Source organism: Arachis duranensis, chromosome 3 (assembly GCF_000817695.3).
Source record: "Arachis duranensis cultivar V14167 chromosome 3, aradu.V14167.gnm2.J7QH, whole genome shotgun sequence".
In the NCBI taxonomy this organism is placed as follows: domain Eukaryota; kingdom Viridiplantae; phylum Streptophyta; class Magnoliopsida; order Fabales; family Fabaceae; genus Arachis; species Arachis duranensis.
The window spans coordinates 11,217,321-11,237,781 of record NC_029774.3 but is presented as its reverse complement, the minus strand read 5'-3'; the positions used below and the strand labels follow the sequence as shown (position 1 = coordinate 11,237,781).

Below are 20,461 nucleotides of genomic sequence, written 5' to 3'. Positions count from 1 at the left end.
TCACATTTTTTTTTCAATTGATTAACTTTTCATTCCTGGTTTTTCTCACCTACCAAATTTTTTTATTTTTGATAATCAACTTTAACCAAATTGATCTAATATTTTATTGACATAATAAAAATCAATTAAAAAAAACACTAAAAACACTTTACTGAAATTAATTATAAAAATAATTTATTCATCTAACATTTTTCTTTTTCAACTTTAGGTATAGACTTATTTTTTGCTGGCTTGAAATGTTACATCGTGACGAATATGTTAACTACTTAACGACCATATGTTGGATCCCCGTTAATGGATGAAAACTAATGAAGTGACCTATTTATATTTATCTTACGATACAACAACTGAAAAAGTAAAATCTAATAATTTTTTGTTAGGAATGAATGTTTCGGTCTGGAAATTTTTTACTACCCATAATTACTGTATTTTGTAACTAGAAAACGAAGAATAGCTGAACCTGCCCTGAAACCCGCAGTTAAAAGGGATTTTTTACTAAGAATTTTTTATTACCCATCACTTGACTCATAACAAAAATATTAACAATTAGTTCATGTACCTTGGTAAGGATTTCAGCTCATTTAAATGCTACATCAAGGTCAAGTAATGAAGTGTATAAGAAAGAAAAATTCTCTAAATAATGAAATCATGATAAAACTTTCACAGATAATTTCTAATAATATTTTATATATAAGATTGAAGGAAATACTGTGGCACTAAATAGCAAGGAAGCTTGGGCAGAGCATCATACAGAACCAAGTGGTTTTCTTTGTTCCTCAAGGAACATTCTAATTCGGAATCCACCACTAAAATTACTGCCATAAGAGGCATCGAAATCAGCATGCAGAATCTCCACATTCCAAGCTATAGCTGACACACGACAAAATTACAACCACTTTAGATATACACTAAAATTAATTATTAAAATAGAATAGATATTATATATTATAAATAAATTAAATTACACATATATCTATATATAAATATATGATGATTAATTTTGGTGGATAAATAATATTATTGATAAAAATGACTCCCGCAAATTTTACTCAAACGACGATGGTTACTATTCATAGATTCTACTAACCCTTTTTTTTATTGTTTTCAAAGAATAATACGTTAAATTTGTGTCCATTGAAAATTTTTTCTTATTCGTAATCTTTATATAAACAGGATAGGAGATGACTACTTTGACATGACATTTGTACTGATTGAAATATGAACATTACTGGTGTAACTTAGGTAGCGTTTGGTGGAGAGATAGAGACGAAAAATTGAGAAACAGATATTAATAAATAAAGATTGAAATAAATATTATTGGTGCAAAAATGGGAGACAAAAATTGAAACAAGAATGAAATTCTAATTTAATTTGTAGGGTAAAATTGAAATTAATTAATTGAAATGAAAGTAATTTAGGTATAAAATGTTATTAAAATTACAGTTTCTATCTCTAAAAATTTTAATCTCCTGTATCCCTACCTTTTGCAAGTACTGAAATAGTGAAATTTTAGAGATAGAAATTGAAATTTTAGTAGCAGTCTTTGAACCAACAAACATGATAATGAATCTCAATTTTAGAGATAGAAATAAAAATTTTAGTACCAATTTCTAAATCAACAAATATGATATTAAGTCTCAGTCTCTGTAGCTCAAAACAAACGCTACCTTAGGAACCATGCAGGTCAGGCCATAGTATAAATGTTATCATCACTGAAACTTGATTCAGTTGAAGTTTTTTCACCAGTAAAATTTTTCCCTTTCTCAGTGAAATCAACTACTAATACAATCATCAGGTTAGACCGTCCACGATATCCTCTTTGGGTGTGACTCTTTCCGATCGACCTGTGTTAACGCGAGACTACACTTAGCTGCACTTTCTTTTTTTCTTGTGACTATGAATCCTCGGAGAAACAGAGCTTATGCTGTGAATATGGAGCTAGAAAGATAAAACTATATATTAAATTTATAACTATATTGTTACTACTTTTCTGTACTTTAAATTTTGAATGTATCCTCTTTATATTAATGTCTTCATCGTACACAACTAATATAATTATTAATCCCATAGCCCTAATTAAGGATCTTCCTGCAGCAAGAATGCTGATGGAGTCTCTTTCTCTTGCTTGTAACATTAAATCTCACTTGTTTTTTTGTTGGCTTCCTGAGACACTCACAACCTATGCTGCTTTTTTTAGTTTTTTACTTCCAATATGTACAATCTAGAAAGTTGAGAACAAAAAAAAAATGGGGTAGAATGTTAAACCCCATACAACTTACTAATTGTAATGTAGTCCTCAACATAGGTTGCAATTAAATTATGCAAAAATTGACCAACATTCCAGGAAATATTTCTTAACTTTCGTTTACCTAATTTTATTTTCAGTAAGATCACTTTTAAAATAACCATATGAATTCATTATTTTTACTCCTTGTTCTTTTTAATACCAAATATGAAACATGTGAAAACGAGTAATATGCATTATGCATATGAATCCAACTCAGCATGCAGCAGAAAGTAGTTGCATCATGTGAGCTCCAGCATCCAAAGAATGGCATCTAAACCAGAATAGAGGAAAAGTCAAAAACACAAAAAATTTATAAAAAAAATCTAGATCGAGATATGATTCTTGTTTCTTGTCCCCATTTAATGACACAAGCCTAACCATTCTTTGGGTCTCAATCTGTGGTCTGTGAAATGTGGACGCATGCAAATCAGAATTCTCCCCATTTTAGACTGCTAATTCTGTTCTCACATACGTGCTTGTATAAACTTTGATTTCATGTCAGGTAAAAAGGTTGGTCAGAGATGAGCCTAACAGAAAGAGAACCTGCATTTTACTATTTTTAAACATATCAAATTCTCACAGAATACAATGTTGCAATGAGATATCCAAGGGATATGATATGATATCTACACAACAAGCAAAGGAAACAAAAATAGAATGGGAGAAGTAAATTACTAATATATTCCTGTTCCTGTTGGTTCATTAAATAAAGTGAAAAAAATAAATGAAAACAATTTGATTCATTCAACTCCAGCATGCCATTGATGTTTAAAAAGTAAACAATCAACTCTTGCCGATTGCGACCCGAAGAATACAAAATTGCGTCAGAATTTTGAAGATAATATTCAACAAAAATGTCTCGTATAAAACTATATTAACAACTATAAGGTTTTTTTGGGTTTACCATGGTATAATACTTGCTTAAGCCCAACTCGGTTATACAACTATAAGGTTAATAATTACACAAAACAAAAAAATATAAATCTCTTCAAAAGTAGTAACAACAGTTGAGGAGAAGCACACGAGACATTAATAAGTAAAATGGTAAAATAGATAATACACTTTCTTTACAAAAGAAATATTATTAAACACCTCTAAAACAAAATTAGGAAATAAAATAGTAATTCAGCCTATTACTGTAATCACCATATTCATAGTATCTTTTGACGAATTGACAGCTTCATATTAAGGCCAGATGATAACTTCCAAATTTCCCCAATAATTGACTTCCCTAGAACTATAACCTCACGACTAAAACTCTAATTTGCATAATTAAAGGTTTAAGAGTACCTGCACAGAACTACAGAACTGAATCCACATTATTGTGTGTGTACAACTATAGACAGCGAAAAATGAATACAAAAGTAGAATTCCCCTGCAAAATAGTGCAGGCACTTGATGAAATTTCAGTCAATTGAGTGGGCAAATTAAATTTAACAACAACAATAAAACACATGATATCCGAGACCTAATTGGAATAAAAATGAATTGAATCAAATTGAATTGAATTGAAATTTACCAAAGAAAATGATTCAAATTGACATCACCAAGAACTTAGCCTATCTTTCTTCCCAGATTCATTAGAATAATAAGCCAAATACCAAGTCACAAACTTGTTCAAACCCTTCTCCAAATCGGTACCAGGCTTATACCCAATCTCTTTCTTGGCCAAACTTATATCAGCATGTGTAAAAGGAACATCCCCATTCCTAGGCATAGCCACAACCTTCTTCTTGGCATGAACCTTCAACAACTTCTCCAGAATACTCACCAGCTTCCCAACCGGCACCGGAGCAGTATTTCCAAGATTAAAAATCCGCAACTGCGCAGGCCCACTCTTCTTGCCACCACTCCCAGTGCTCTTCTCAGCAGTATCCAAAGCCCCCAAACAACCTTTCACAATATCATCAATGTAAGTAAAATCCCTCGCCACCGATCTATGCTCTGCGCCTTCAAATATCTGAATCTGTTTTCCCTTCAGAATGTCCCTCGTGAAGAAGAAATACGCCATGTCAGGCCTCCCCCAAGGTCCATAAACAGTGAAGAATCTCAAGCCTGTCATGGAAAGTCCATAGATATGGTTATAAGTGTGCGCGATTTCTTCACCTGCTTTCTTCGTTGCGGCGTATAAGCTTGCGGGTTGGTCCGTACGATCTTTCTCGGAGAATGGAACCTTCGAGTTGAGGCCGTAAACGGAGCTTGAAGAAGCCCAGACTATAGCGGGTTGAGGGTTCACGCTCTTGCAAGTTTCTAGAAGGTTCACGAAGCCTGCGATGTTGCTGTGGATGTAAGAGGAAGGGTTCTTCATGGCGTAACGAACTCCGGCTTGTGCCGCGAGGTGCATCACGTGCGTGAACTTCACGAGCTTGAAGAGCGATTTCAAGAGCGATGAATCGTTGATATCGCCTTCCACAACGAACACGCCCTCACGCGTTAGTAGATCGGCGCGTGAACGTTTTAACGATGGGTCGTAGTAGCGATTGAAGTTGTCGACGCCGACAACGCCGTCGCCGCGGCGCTTGAGTGCCACTGAGACATGGCTGCCGACAAAGCCGGCGGCGCCGGTGACTAGGACGCGGAGACCTTTGGGATTTGACGGCGTAGAAGAGCGAATGACGGAGGTTTGCCACTGAGGACCGCCGCGGAGGGAGCGGCGGGAGTGGGAGGAGGAGGTGGTGGTGGTGGCGGTGGAAGGTGGAGATCCGACGAAGAAGAAGAGGATGACGGCGAGGGAGATGAGAGACCAGAAGATGAGCTTGTTGATGGAGAAAGGGAAACGGGATCTGTGATTGCTCATTGGCTTATCCACCATTGAAGCAAAAGAAAAGAAAAAGAATAATGTTTAATGTATGTTCAGAGTTCACTATGTTGTGTCGGTTGCTCTCTTTGTTTTGCTGCAAATGTGTTATGTTTGTGATTTATGATCATTGTTGTTGGATTTGGGGTCAATTATTATGGGAATATGTATGACTCTGAAAAAAAAAAAAAAGAAAAAGAAAAAGTAAGAGAAAGCGTTAATGTGGGATGATTTGTTTTTGTATGTAAATTCGTTGGGAGGTAAAAGGTTTGGAGATGAGTCGGGGTGGATAAGTACTTTCCAATTATGTGTTGAATTAAATTGAATTGGAGTGTGTGTGTGTGAGAAGAGTGGAAGCAAGGGAGAATAGGATAGGATAAAGATAAAAGATAAAAACAGGGTTTGCAGTTGAACAAGAGTCAAATCCAATGAATACGAAAGCAACAAGAGCATTTTGATTTGATTTTGAGTTTTCGGATGCGGCCGATCCGCTCCTGCTGCAATTTTGCAATTCGCATGTGATTCGGTTTGTACCTATCTATGCGCACAACTTGCTCCACCGATTCCACCTCCTCTGTTAACTTTTTATTTTTATTTAAAGTATTGTATATTAAGATGAGTTCTTCATATAAATTAAATAATTATTTTTATTTTAATTACTGACAATACTTAAAATATTTTACATAATCACAGAACATTCTTTAAATAATAAATAACTTTTAATTACTGAATAAAGTCAATAAACAAGATATATGGAGAGACATCTTGAATATTCATATACGAGTAAAATTGGATATAATTTATTACGACTTATATTTATTAATTTGATTTTTAATTTTAATTTAATTTTATTTACATAATTTAAAATCTTAAAATTATAAAATTATTAATTTAAAGTAATAAATAAATAAATCATGTGTTTTTATATAACGTGCTCAGTCACACTGAAATGTAGTTTAGTAAAATTTTTATCTTTCAAAAGTAGTTTATAAAAATTAATTTTTAAAAGATAATATTTTAAAAGTTATAGTATTTATATTTGGTAATCAAATTAAATATAATTTTAAATAAACACAAACAACAATAATTATATTTGGTAAAATAGCTTTTAAAATTTAAAAATACACATAAATACAAGCATTAAATTCAAAAATTAGTTAACATATAAGGTTATATTAGGCTCTTAAATTTTGAAAAGTACAAGCCAACTTTAAAAAGTTCTATCTTAGGTACTTTCAAAAGTATCCGATCTTTTAAAAATTACAAACACAAAGCACATGGTCTTTTTGATTTACCAAACACAAAATGAACAGTTTCAGCTTTTATACAAACCACAAGCACTTCTTCAAAAAACTTTACCAAACCTAGCCTGAATTGGAAGTTATTTTAATTGAAGGGAAAAGCTCTACGTCCATGTAAAAAATACATGGATGTTATCCAAGTAACTTCCTCCACACACGCGTTCTCCCACCCCATAGTCGTTTGTTATACACGCGCCTCATATAACATATCGTGTTTTCCTCTTCTTTTCTTCTTCTTCTTCTTCTTCTTCTTCTTCTTCTTCTTTTTCTTCTTCTTCTTCTTCTTCTTCTTCTTCTTCTTCTTCTACCTAATAAAATTTGTCGTTTTCATCTGTTCGCGTTTTTCTTCTCTACTCGCATTTTTCATTATTGATCTGCATTGAATTCAACGTGATAAGCTCCGTCGTTCTTCTTCTTCTTTGTTTTCTTCTTCGATCTACACTTCTGAATGGAAACAATGAATGATTCAACTTCAAATAAGTTGAATGAGGTTATTACATTGAGACAGCTAGGGAATGATTGCTGCATGCTATCACAATAATCTTAAACATTGAACAAAGTAAAAGGAGGCCACCAAACCGAACAACATTCATTTGGTGAACCGAAATCACAAAAGCCACCGAACCGAACAATGTACATGTGGTGAATAAATAATGATCAACTTTCAATTAACAAGAATAGTATTTCTCCTTCTCCTTCTCCTTCTCCTTCTCCTTCTCCTTCTCCTTCTCCTTCTACCTAATAAAATTCGTCGTTTTCATCTATTCGAGTTTTTCTTCTCTGGTCGCATTCTTCATTATTGATCTGCATTGAATTCAACGTAATAAGCTATGTCGTTCTTCTTCTTCTTCGTTTTCTTCTTTAATCTACACTTTTGAATGGAAACAATGAATGATTCAACTTCAAATCAGTTGAATGAGGTTATTACGTTGAGACAGCTAGGAGATGATTGCTGCATGCTATCACAATATTCTTAAACATTGAACAAAGTAAAAGGAGGCCACCGAACCGAACAACATTCATTTGGTGAACCAAAATCACAAGGGCCACCGAACCGAACAATGTACATGCAGTGAAGAAATGGTGATCAACTTTTAATCAACAAGAATAGTATTTCTCCTCCTCTTTCTCCTCCTCCTCCTCCTCCTCCTTATTCTTTTAAATTTGCGCTCGTAGGTTCTTCTTCTTCTTCTTCAATTCAGTGGATAGTGTAACTAGGGCTTGAAATTAGTTGTTACTCTGTTCAGTACTTCTTTTGCATGGAGAAATACTATTCTTGTTGATTGAAAGTTGATCACTATTTATTCACCACATGTACACTGTTCGATTCGGTGGCTTTTGTGATTTCGGTTCACCAAATGAATGTTGTTCGGTTCAGTGGCCTCTTTTTACTTTGTTCAAGAAGAAGAAGAAGTAAATGAGCATACGCGTGTTTTCACTCTCATTAATGTGCGTGACTCTATTTGGGATTGGGCCAACTTGGTTACATGGTTACATGGATGTGTAGCACGCCCCATAATTGAATATAAATATAGTATTTATATAGGTGAAAACTCAAATACAGTTAAAACAATATTTAAAATCAATGAATTATATCTTAAATGGCATAATCTCCTCGTACTTATTTAAGACGTCGTGGGTTTGAGTTCCTTATCTTTGGTAAAAAAAAAAAAATCCCAACTATAATCAATTTCACATGAAATTAATTACACGTAAATTTTCACCAAAAAAATATAATGTAGCTAATATAGTATGTTCGTTGTTTATTTTTAAAATTTAAAAATGAATAAATTATATTGATCTTAAATTTAAATAAAAAAATTTAATTTAAATTTTTCAGATAGTTAATTTCTTTCTAAAATCAAATGAACGATTTCAGTTTGCATTATTGTGATTTAAATTATTCAGTTGTAAAAAAAAAATCATGATTTAAAATTTGAAAATTACACAATTTTTAAATTAAAATTACGATAAATATAATTTAAATGAACCTTTTTAAAAAATTTAAAAGTAAATACCAACGTGCTATATGGGAACACGATGATATTTTCTATTTAAATTATATTTATCTAGTTTTAAATTAAGATTTTTATAATTTTAAAATTTTAAATATTTAAATAAAATTAAATCGAACTGAAGCATGTATAATAAAAATGATACGTGTTAAAAATATTTCGCGTAACGAAGTATATACGTGATAATTATCAAATTTTTATTTTTAACAAAAAAAGTATATTAAAATAAATCTCAATAAATTTGATATATTTTAAATATATGATCAATATGATTTTATTTATAAAAATATTTGTTGAATAGTAAATATTTTTTTATTTCTATCGTTTACATTTTGTTTTAATTTTATCTTTAATATTTTAATATATTTCAATTATATATTTGGGTGAGATAATATATAACGTGACAATTTTACGCTAATGACTCAATTTTATGTCACATTTGAATGACATATCCACACACAATAGTCAGATTAGCTGTGTTCATTTTTAAGAGTATTATTGAAACATATTTGAAATATTAGAAGATAAAATTAAAATAAATTAAAATTTAATTATTTTGTGAATTTTTATAATTTTATTAAATTTTAATTAATTTTTTTTATATTTTTTAGGTTTTTTTTATATTTTTTAAATTTTTTTAATTAAGTTTTTACTATAAAAAAAAGTCTAAGATAAATTAACAGAATATTCTATCAAAAAATAAATATTTAAAAATTAAAAGTAAGATATCATTATGAATGATGTCATTTGAATCTTTATCTAGGATAAATTCACAAAATCGCAATTCATATAAAAGATTGATGACTTAATTTGATGTGAATTTATTTGTTCTTGTTATTTAAAAAAAAAATATTTTTTTATATAATTGATTAGATTTTTTGAAATAGTTTTGAATTTCTTTTTGTTTGGTATAAAAGAACAAATTGTAAGAGGAGAAAAAATTAATGGCAAACGCAGTTTTAGGAATAAGACTCCATCAAAAAAAGGTGGTTCGATGATTTTGATGAAGATCATTTGATTTCAGGTAAAATTAAAGAGTGTTCGATTATTTTGACAAATATAATTCCTCTAGAAATTCAATAAGTAAAGAAATTCAATATATTAGAGGCTAAAAATGGGGTTTGTGATCAACAGAAAAATACAAGTAAAAGCACACAAAAGAGAAAAAAAATTGCATATACAAAAATGAAAACAAGCACAAGAAGAACAAAAACAAATAAAAGTAGAAGATGAAGATAGAAATAGAGATACATATGGAGGTAAAAGATGAAGAGAACACGGTTATTATTTTTCTGTAGAAATATAGGTGTTTTTTTTGTTTGAGGTTGTTCATATAGAACATCGCAAAGAGAGAAGAGAGTTTTCTTAGCTTAGATCTATATATCTACGTATTATCTTAAAGACGGTGAAAAAAAAAGAGAAAAATATTCAGGAGAGGAATTCTCAATTCATATGAACAGGGACGGATATAAGGGGGGCGAGTGGCGGCCTCGGCCCCCCAACTTTTTTTAAGAGTAATAAGTTATTATGTATAATTTAATTTTTTTTAAAAAAATATTTAGTATTTAGTCTAGTATAAATAAAAATTCAGTCAAATTTAAATATTAATAATTTTTAATATCTAAAAAGTAAGTAACAATATTAAAGAAATCTGAAAAAGATATTATTACTAATATTTTTTAATTAAATAAAAAATTTCAAATATTATAAAGTGAATTCTTTTTCTTCTTATAGCCGTCTTTTTTTATTCATTTGATATTAATTTTCTCTGTTTCAACTGCTACAATTAAGAGATCTTTTTCAACTATGAATATTGTGAAAAATAACTTAGAAACAAAATAAAAGATGAATTTCTTGATAATTTTCTTTTAATTATATTGAAAAAAAATTATTGAAAAATTTTACACAAATTCTATTATTGGTGAATTTTATGATATGAAGAATCGACCATTTCGTTAGTAAAAAGTATACACATATTTCTTTTTACTTTAAAATATATTCTTTGTCAATATATTTTTGTAATACATCTTATATTATATAATTTTTTTACATAATTTTTAATATTATATGTGTTATTGGCCCCCCATAATATCATTTTTGGATCCGTCCCTGCATATGAGCCATATTATAAGTATAGAGTATGTTAAATAAATAAATTCTATTGTGAAATAAATAATTAAGGAAGATATAAATATAAAATAAAGAAGTATAATTAAATAACAATATTCACGATAATTACTATCTTAATATAATAGAGATGATTAATTATTTACTAATATTATAAAGAGTGAGAGAGAGGAATATTCAGAATAGTTGTAACATAAAGAAAGAGGGAGAATTGTTTTATTGCTTATTATTTTTGTGGGTGTTATTAACGGAGGCTTAACCTCCTAGTTATACACATATTAGGTTTTGATTTTTCAAACTTCATTAAAGCCTTGTGTTATTGAGAAACTAAGCCGCTCAAGTATTAATGGGCATCCAACTCATCCCTTATCACAATACTCCCCCTTGGATGACCATTTAGGATTATGCCTCGTTAAAACCTTACTAAAGAAAAATCCAATGGAAAAAAAATTTTAGAGAAGGAAAAAGAGTACAATATCCTTTTTTATGGGGACTGTCTCATTAAAAAGATTGTCAAGAAAAACCCAATGGAAAAAATCTAACCAAGGGAAAAAGAGTACAGTCTCTCCCTCTTACCGATATTATTTAATATCTTGAAATCGGCGCATCCCAATCTCATGTACCAATCTTTCAAAAGAAGATTTTGGGAGTGACTTTGTAAATAAATTTGCCAGATTATCGTTTGAGCAGATCTGTTGGACATCAATTGTCCCTTGATTTTGAAGATTATGAGTGAATAAGAATTTGGAAGAAATATGCTTTGTTCTATCACCTTTGATGTATCAACCCTTAAATTGAACAATGCATGTTGTATTATCTTCAAACAGGACAGTTGGAGCTATCTTATGATCAATCAGTTCACATTATGATAGAATATATTGAATCAAACTCCTGAGCCAAACACACTCGCGATTTGCTTCATGTATCACTAGTATTTCAGCATGATTAGAGGAGGTTGCTGCTATCGTCTGTTTCGCGGACCTCCATGATATAGCTGTACCACCATATGTGAATAGATATCCTGTTTGAGATCTCCCTTTGTGTGGATCAGACAAGTATCCAGCATCAATATAGCCAACTATTTGTGACTTAGATTCATATGGATAAAATAATCCCATTTCTACCGTTCCATGAAGATATCGAAAGATTTGTTTGATTCCATTCCAATGTCTTCTGGTTGGAGAGGAACTATACCTTACTAGAAAATTTACTTCACATGATATGTCAGGTCGTGTATTATTAGCAAGATAAATTAGCACTCCAATGACACTAAGATATGTTACTTCAGGACTAATGATATCTTCATTTTCTTCTTTAGAACAAAATTGATCATTTTCCACATTCAAAAACCTTATGATCATTGGGATACTTAATGGATGTGACTTATCCATATAGAATCTCTTCAATATCTTTTTTGTGTTTGTTGTTTGATGAATAAAGATTCCATTTTTTATATGCTCGATCTGCAGGCCGAGACAAAATTTAGTCTTTTCAAGATCTTTCATCTCAAACTCTTTTTTTTAGAGTTTTATAATCTTTGGAATCTCCTCAAGAGTTCCAATGATATTTAGATCATCAACGTACACAGTAATTATAATGAATCCAGATGCAGATTTCTTTATGAAAATACATGGGCAGATATCATCATTCTTGAATCCGTTTTTTGCCAGATACTCAGTAAGATGATTATACCACATTCGTCTAGATTGCTTTAGACCATATAAAGATCTTTGCAATTTGACTGAGTATAACCCCTGCGAATATTCATTAGGTGGATTAGATATCTTTAGTCCTTCAGGGACTTTCATATAGATATCATGATCTAATGAGCCGTATAAGTAGGCTGTTATCATATCCATTAAATGCATATGTAGTTTATGATATACGGATAAACTGACCAAATAACGCAATATTATTACATCTACTACAGAGGAATATGTCTCTTCATAATCTATACCGGAACTTTGTGAAAAATCTTGTGCTACAAGTCGAGCTTTGTAGCGTACAACTTCATTTTTCTCATTTTATTTTCTCACAAATACCCATCTGTATCCAACAGGTTTTACATCTTTTGGTGTACGGACTACAGGTCCAAAGACTTCATGTTTTGCAAGTGAGTCTAATTCAGCTTTCATGGCTTCTTTCCATTTTGGCTAATCATTCATTTGTCGACATTCTTCAACTGTTCTTGGCTCAAGATCCTTACTTCCATGCATGATATTTAATGCCACATTATATGCAAATATTTCATTGACAATTGTCTTATTTCGGTTCTATTTCTTTCCTGCATAGACAAAATTTATTGAGATCTCGTTGTTTTCATAATTTTCTGATACCTGAACATCTTCTGGCGTTAAAACTATATCAAAATTTTGGACAACTGTAGGTGTCTTTACTATGTCTTTTTCAACAGAAATAGTATTTACCTCATTTCTTTTTCAAAAATTTTTGTCTTTGGAATTGACAGGCCTACCAACTTCTGGCGTGAATTTGTTTCAGTGGCTTCGATTGGGACATCAATTCGAATTGGAGAATTTTTCGCTGGTATATAAGATTTGGTTATCCTCTTTGTATCGGAGAATGCATTAGGCAATTCATTTGCTATTCTTTGCAAATGTATAATCTTTTGAACTTCTAGTTCACATTGCCCTGATCGAGGATCCAAATGCATCAAGGATTATGCATTCCAATTAAGTTCATTTACAGGAAGCTTATTCTCTCCTCCTAATATTAGAAATTTTGATTCATCAAAATTACCCGCAAATCGGGCTTTAAATACATCCATAGTTTGTATCTTAAAATACCTTACTATAGAGGGAGAATCATATCCAACATATATCTCCAATTTTCTTTGGGGTCTCATTTTGGTGTGAGAAGGTAGTGCAATGAGAACATATATTGCACACCCAAATATTCTTAAATGGAAAACATTTGGCTGATAATTGCATAGGAGAGAACTGATGATAACTTGTTGGCCTCATACGGATAAGTGTTGCGGCATGTAAAATAGCATGCCTCCAAGTCGAGGTTGAGAGATTTGTTCTCATAAGTAAGGGTCTAGCAATTAATTGGAGGTGTTTAATAAGTGATTCTACTAACCCATTTTGTGCGTGAACAAGAGCTACTAGATGTTCAACACTTATTTCGTTAGCCACACAATAAGTATCAAAGGTTTAGGAAGTAAATTTACCAGTATTATCAAGACGAATTGCTTTAATTGGATTTTCTGAAAACTGTGCTTTTAATCGAATAATTTAAGCAAGTAATCTCGCAAACGCCAGGTTGCGAGAAGACAATAAGCACACATGTGACAATCTCGAAGATGCGTCTATTAGAACTATAAAATATCTAAAGGATCCACATATATCGTCTTGAATCCTTTCTAGGAATTCAGGGGATTCAAATCCAATCTTTACTGGTGATGGCCTTAAAATTAACTTTCTCTGAGAACATGCAGCACAACAAAATTCACTAAATTTAAGAATCTTTTGGTTCTTTAGTAAATGTCCATGGGAGTTTTCAATAATTATCCGTATCATGGTTGTTCTTGGATGACCCAGTCGATCATGCCAAGTTATGAATTCATTTGGACTAGTAAACTTCTAATTTACAATGGCATGTAATTCAATTGCACTAATTTTGGTATAATATAACTAGATGAAAGTGAAGGTAACTTTTCTAATATAACCATTTTATTTAAATCATGAGTTGTGATACATAAGTACTCACGACTTCCCTCATTCATTGTTTCAATATGATATCAATTTTGGCGAATATCTTTGAAACTCAATAAGTTTCTTATAGACTTAGTAGATAATAGTACATTATTTATTATGAACTTTGTTCCTTCGCGAAATAAAATTATAACTCTTCCGTAGCCTTATATCACATTGCTTGATCCAATAATAGTATTAACATATTCTTCTTTTGGCACAAGATGAGTAAAGTATATATTATATTTGAGAATAGTGTGCAAACTTACACTATTCGCAAGGCAAATATTTTCACTATATGTCCTTGCCATGCTATTCAAAGACAAATAATAATAAAATGAGTAGAAATATTTGCGAAGTAAAATTATTTTCTTGATTGAAAATATTTTTCTAAGAAGTATAGTATATACTAAAAATTTTATTGTTATTATCTTTGGGACTTTCAGTAATTTTGAAATTCATAAATATTTCATCGTACTTGAAATTCAAATGCATAGAAAATAAAACTTAATAAGTTCATTATTTATTTACATGAGTATTTAACAAACTCACATATTAAACTATTCTATCATTGATCAAATGGTCAATATTTCTTTAAGGATCCTCAAAGAAATCAGATACATCATCATGAGTGGTGGAATTTTCAGCATCATTTGAAACAAAATTTGTTTCCTTTCCTTTGTCATCCTTTTTCAAAGATGCTTGATAAAGATCGACTAGGTGCCTTGGGGTACAACAGGTACGCGACCAATGGTCCTTTCCACCACAACAAAAATATTTATCTTCTGTTGATTTATTTTGCCCAGAGTTTCTTTCTTTATCCCACTTCTGGTGAGATCCTTTCTTGTGAACATAATTCTTCTTCCTTCCATAATTTTTCTGGTTACTAAAACCTTGCCATTTACCTCTTCTGGGGTTATAATTTGCCGCATTTGCTTCAAGAAATAGGGCGGCGCCAGCTGGACTCGCTTCATGATTTCTTAAAAGTAATTCATTGTTGCGTTCAGTAACAAGTAAGCAAGAAATTAACTTAGAAGATTTTTTAAATCCTTTTTCTTGATACTGCTACTACAGGAGCACATTCGAGGCATGAAAAGTCAAGAATATTTTTTTCAACATGTCATTATCAGTTATCTTTTCCCCACATAATTTCATTCGTGAGGTGATTCAAAATATTGCTGAATTATATTCATTTATAGATTTAAAATCATGTAGATGCAAGTGCGTCCATTCATATTGAGTTTGAGGAAGTATCACCGTCTTTTAATGATTATACCTTTCTTTAAGGTCTTTTCACAGATTTACAGGATCTTTTATTGTGAGATATTCGTTTTTCAATCCTTCGTCAAGATGACGACTTTGGCTTTATTCTCCTGCGATACATTATTTTCAGCCTTAATAGAGATGATCAATATATTTACTAATATTATAAAGAGTGTGAGAGAAAGGAATATTCAGAATAGTTGTAACATAAAGAAAGAGGGAGAATTATTTTATTTCTTGTTGTTTTTGTGTGTGTTATTAACGGAGGTTTAACCTCCTATTTATACACATATTCGGCTTTGATTTTTCAAACTTTGTTAAAGCCTTTTGTTATTGAGAAACTAAGCCGCCCAAATATTAATAGGCATCCAACTCATCCCTTATCACAACAAATTCATAATTCACTAATATTTTTTGACGTTTAATGTCAACAGAGACTTAATTAAAAAAAAATAAATGATATAGGATTGTAATTAAAAATAAAAAATGTATAGAGTCTAATTAAAAATTCGATAAAACTATAAAGACCTGCAAAGTAATTAAACCTAAATTAAATGTTAAAAATATTATTCAATTTTTTTAAAAATATTAGAGACAAAAAGTATATTTTATTTTTAAAAAGTTGTTAATTTACATTTTATCAATAAATTTATGTAAATGTAACTTTATTTTTAAAATGAGGAGAATAATTTCAATATAGTTTCTTTAGTTTGGTGGATAGAATGTGAACTTTTGGTGAAAATTAAATCTTAAATATATATTTAAAAATCATATAAAAATGTAAGCGTTTGCCCTCCTTTTTTCCCTTATTGCTGAACAATATATTCATTGTTGGTTTTGGTCTGGGGAAACAACGTTTGGATTGGGTTTTCCTGAAACTCAACACTCAATTTAATTTACGTTTTGGGCTCTGTTCTTAATGTTAGACAGTAGTCCAAATAGCTTAACAATTGGGAAGAAAAATGAGAGTACTAAATATTTGTTTTGAACTTCTCACCGGAAAAAAAAAAAGAAAAAACACTATGCCTTGATATCTTTTTGGGTTTAGCAAAGGGGTGTTAGGCCCAAAAAATATAAATTCCAAATTAAGCTCAATAATTTTTGTTTTGGACAAAATAAAAAAGTTTTATAAGATACAACATACAAGGTAGGAACAGACCCAAAATAAATAAAAAGAAAGGAAGCCCAAGACAGCCAGCCTAAAAGAAGCAGAAGGAAAGATGATTTTGTTAAAAAAAAAAAAACACGTGATTGATGGTAAATAGTAAGATTTTCTGTCTATATATATATGAAGACTGACTTGGAGCCTTCCTTCACTCCTTATCGGAAAACTTTTGTATCTCGCTTAGAAAGAGTGATCTCATACCGCTTCCTATCGGTCTCAATCCTAAGACAGTGTGGCAAATAGAGAAATTGAGGTTTTAAGAGTAATACCACCTTGGATCGGAGGAATTAATTACATCAAGATTAGGAATCAGTCATAAATCATAACAGACTGAAGACAAATGAAGTAATGCACAACAGATCCTGAAAATCAAGCTTTTACTTCAGTTATATTATATACCTACCAAATAAACAAAGATATCTTGTTATGGAAATTAGATGTGCAACACTTACCTGATCAATAAATTTTTCAACAAAGATTTATTTATTCTGACAACCATCTCGGCATAAATACTCAAAGCAAACCCATGAACCAACTTATTAGTTTGTTATTATAACATAGCAAGCCATCGATTAATTAAGTAAACTAAGCAGAATATTGATCACATAATTCAGTTTGTTTTCCTCTGATGGATATAGAAACTCATGAAGAGGCGTGATTGGAGCAGTTTTGAAAGCAAACTGAAGTTGTGTGACGGTTACAAACATTATTAGAAAACAGAGCAAGAGACAAAGCAGTCCTGAATGTTGGAACAAATCCAAATTATGTAGCTGATAATGCAAGCACAGTAGCAGGGTGATGTCAATGCTGGCAACTGCAGCTGACATAGTTGGTTCTCCTTCTTGTTTTGCATTGCAACCATATATTCATAATTCATCTATCTATCAATGCATTCGGATCCATGTGGTGTGGACCTCAACACAAACCCCTCCTTCCCAAAATTTCTCTTCTATATACCCATTTATGTTGCTATTGACCTATTGTTTGTAATAAAGCAAATGTACTCTCTACTTGGCAAGCTAGCTCATGTTTCCTATAAAAATATTGCAATTTTTAATTTCATATATTCCTGCTCCTGCGCCTCCTTTTCTCAAATTTCGCTGCATCTAAAACGAGGTTAATTGGTTCCTGTGTGGTTTTTTCTAGAGACCAGTAATTTATCTTTTGTTTTAGTTGAATAAATAAACATAAAGAAAAAGTAAAAAAGAAAGAGGGGAGCAGGGAGAGTTATGATGGGTGTATGGGTATGACATGGATATCATAACATATGATGATGGATGCTTATCCATGATGGTGTTCCCAACGGCCAATAGTGTCGTCTTTGCCTCGGACCACTTTTCGGTGCGGTCCCCCATTTTTTTTTTTAACCAAAAACACAAAACACCACGTAATACTCAGTAGTACTCTACTATATAATTTCCTTACGCCCGGCGTCGAAATTCCCATAATACCCCTAGACACCTATTTTCCCGCGCAAAAGATGAGGAGATGGAAAATCTCAAATCAGATGACGACCACAGCCATCATCCTCATCATCAATTCTCTCTCTCTCTGGACCCCACATACACTTTAAGAATCTAACTGTCCTCCATTACCCTTACCCGCAAATCAATGTCCCCAAAAACAATACTCCATTATTCCTTTCCCCAATTTTCTTTAATTTTTTACTACTCGTCGTTGTTTGTTTCTCTCTCTCTTTTTTTTTTCAAATTTCCTGAAAATAATTTGAAAAAAACAAACAATGAAAAGTGAATATGTGTGTATAAAGGAAGTTCATCCACTGAATCACTCACGTTTTGTACTTGGGAGCTCTCTCAGCTTCTGAGCTCACTCCTTCACTCCCCTCAGCTACCTCATTTTCCCATTCACTAAAACAAATTTAAAATGAACACGGCGGTTCACTCCAATGTCGCCATCTTGGTGTTGGTGGTTCTGTTCGCGGCGGATCCGGCGGCGGCGTGGAGGCCGTGGCCGCAGAACGCCAACAGAATGAACGTCTCCGATTACGCATTCGGCGACTCAAAGAAGTACGAAGGTTCATCGGAGTTCGTGAAGCTCCGGTACCACATGGGCCCCGTCCTCACCACCAACATCACGGTGCACACAATCTGGTACGGCCGCTGGGAGCGCAACCAGAAGAAGATCATCCGCGAGTTCATCAACTCGATCTCCGCCGTGAACTCCCCTCGCCCCTCCGTGGCGGCGTGGTGGCGCACCGTCCAACTCTACACGGACCAAACCGGCGCCAACATCTCAAAATCCGTTCGGCTCGGCCAGGAGAAGAACGACCGGTTCTACTCCCATGGCAAGTCCCTGACGCGGCTGTCGATCCAGTCCGTCATCAAGAGCGCGATAACCGCCAGAACTAAACCGTTACCGATCAACCCTCGCAGCGGACTGTACCTCCTCCTAACCGCGGATGACGTTTACGTTCAAGATTTCTGCACGTCAGTGTGCGGTTTCCACTACTTCACTTTCCCCTCTTTGGTTGGTTACACGCTTCCATATGCTTGGGTTGGAAACTCCGAGAAGCTCTGCCCCGGGCAGTGTGCCTACCCGTTCGCCGTGCCCGCCTACATTCCCAACATGAAACCGTTTAAGTCCCCGAACGGCGACGTTGGAGTCGACGGAATGATCAGCGTGATCGGACATGAGATGGCGGAGCTTGCAACGAACCCGTTAGCTAATGCTTGGTATGCGGGTCAGGACCCGACGTTCCCCGTTGAGATTGCGGATCTCTGCGAGGGGATCTACGGTACTGGAGGGGGAGGATCTTACACGGGTCAGGTATTGGACGCTCACGATGGTGCCACGTATAACATGAATGGCATCAGGCGTAAGTATCTGGTTCAGTGGGTGTGGAGCCACGTTCTGAATTACTGTACTGGCCCTAATGCTCTTGATCACTGATTCAAAAGTATAAATTCTAAACAACAGAACAAAACCGTGATCATCTCGATCTAATTGAATCCTCTTCCTCTCTTTGGATGTATGTAGAATGAGATTATCTCTTCTTCCTTTTTGGGTTTCTTTTTTAATTTTGGGGTTTAATGAAATTATTATTGCTGTCATGAGGTCAGGTTTTAATTTTTGTTTGCAGGATTGTGGGCTTGTGTGGGGGGAGCTTGGTAATTTAGTTAAGGTAGTTAAGTTTGTTCATTAATGCAAATAATGTAATTTTATTACTTTTAAATTATAATTATATGACCATGATGGATGAGGGTCTTTGACCCTTAACTATCTCTTCCAAATACGATATTCATTGAACGATGAGAATGGGTCGAGCTTGTTTGGGAGCATCATCTACTTTGTGCTTCTGTAATATTTGAGGGACCATGATGATATATTGATATATGAGTAGGTGATGACAATAAAAAAGGAATTAAATAAGATTAGGTATGTTTGTTTAAGTAAATAATGGTACGGGTGATTGAATGTGATGGACAATAGCAAGGTTTTGGTGTTATTGTTATGGTGGTGTTGCAACCTTACTGTTGCTGATTCATTCATTCTTGTCCTTTCAACACCTGCCAAGTGCCAAGGACCCTTTCCATTTCCCACTCCTCACTACTAAACAAACATGTTGCTTATTCTGTTACTCTCATCCACTTACTACTCCACTATCAATCAATCTAACCATACATGCATTATATGTATTCACCGTATCATTCATCTTCTCTGATCTCCTACACATCTTGTTTGATTTCCTACCAATTCCTAAGTTTTTAATGTATGTATTATATATTTATTAAAAAAACTTACAAGCTCTTTTTGGTGTATCTTATACCCTAAT

The 20,461-nt window shown here is 32.8% G+C and overlaps 2 protein-coding genes across 5 annotated transcripts; one reads left to right on the top strand and one right to left on the bottom strand.

Annotated features, from left to right (window-relative positions):
• Positions 1 to 2,375: 2,375 nt before the first annotated feature.
• On the bottom strand, positions 2,376 to 5,550 carry LOC107477573 (UDP-glucuronate 4-epimerase 2). Of its 4 annotated transcripts, XR_008007127.1 has the most exons (4): positions 3,807 to 5,550; positions 3,578 to 3,662; positions 2,666 to 2,840; positions 2,380 to 2,558 (listed from the first exon to the last, which is right to left on the bottom strand). XR_008007127.1 is itself a non-coding variant. In XM_016097618.3 (2 exons), exon 1 carries the CDS (start codon positions 5,097 to 5,099, stop codon positions 3,831 to 3,833), a length of 1,269 nt encoding a protein of 422 aa, XP_015953104.1. In that variant the 5' UTR covers positions 5,100 to 5,550; the 3' UTR covers positions 3,317 to 3,662; positions 3,807 to 3,830. The 4 variants fall into 4 exon arrangements, 1 of the variants encoding a protein (XP_015953104.1); XR_008007126.1 differs by having other exon boundaries at positions 2,376 to 2,840; XR_008007128.1 differs by having other exon boundaries at positions 2,376 to 2,830.
• A 12,841-nt stretch (positions 5,551 to 18,391) lies between these two features.
• On the top strand, positions 18,392 to 19,921 carry LOC107477572 (protein EXORDIUM-like 3). Its single transcript, XM_016097617.3, has one exon. It carries the CDS (start codon positions 18,553 to 18,555, stop codon positions 19,576 to 19,578), a length of 1,026 nt encoding a protein of 341 aa, XP_015953103.1. The 5' UTR covers positions 18,392 to 18,552; the 3' UTR covers positions 19,579 to 19,921.
• The last annotated feature ends 540 nt before the right edge of the window (positions 19,922 to 20,461 follow it).

Excerpts from the sequence above, each read along its gene's own strand:
- LOC107477573 (XM_016097618.3), bottom strand. The coding sequence starts at position 5,099 with ATGGTGGATAAGCCAATGAGCAATCACAGATCCCGTTTCCCTTTCTCC.
- LOC107477572 (XM_016097617.3), top strand. The coding sequence starts at position 18,553 with ATGAACACGGCGGTTCACTCCAATGTCGCCATCTTGGTGTTGGTGGTT.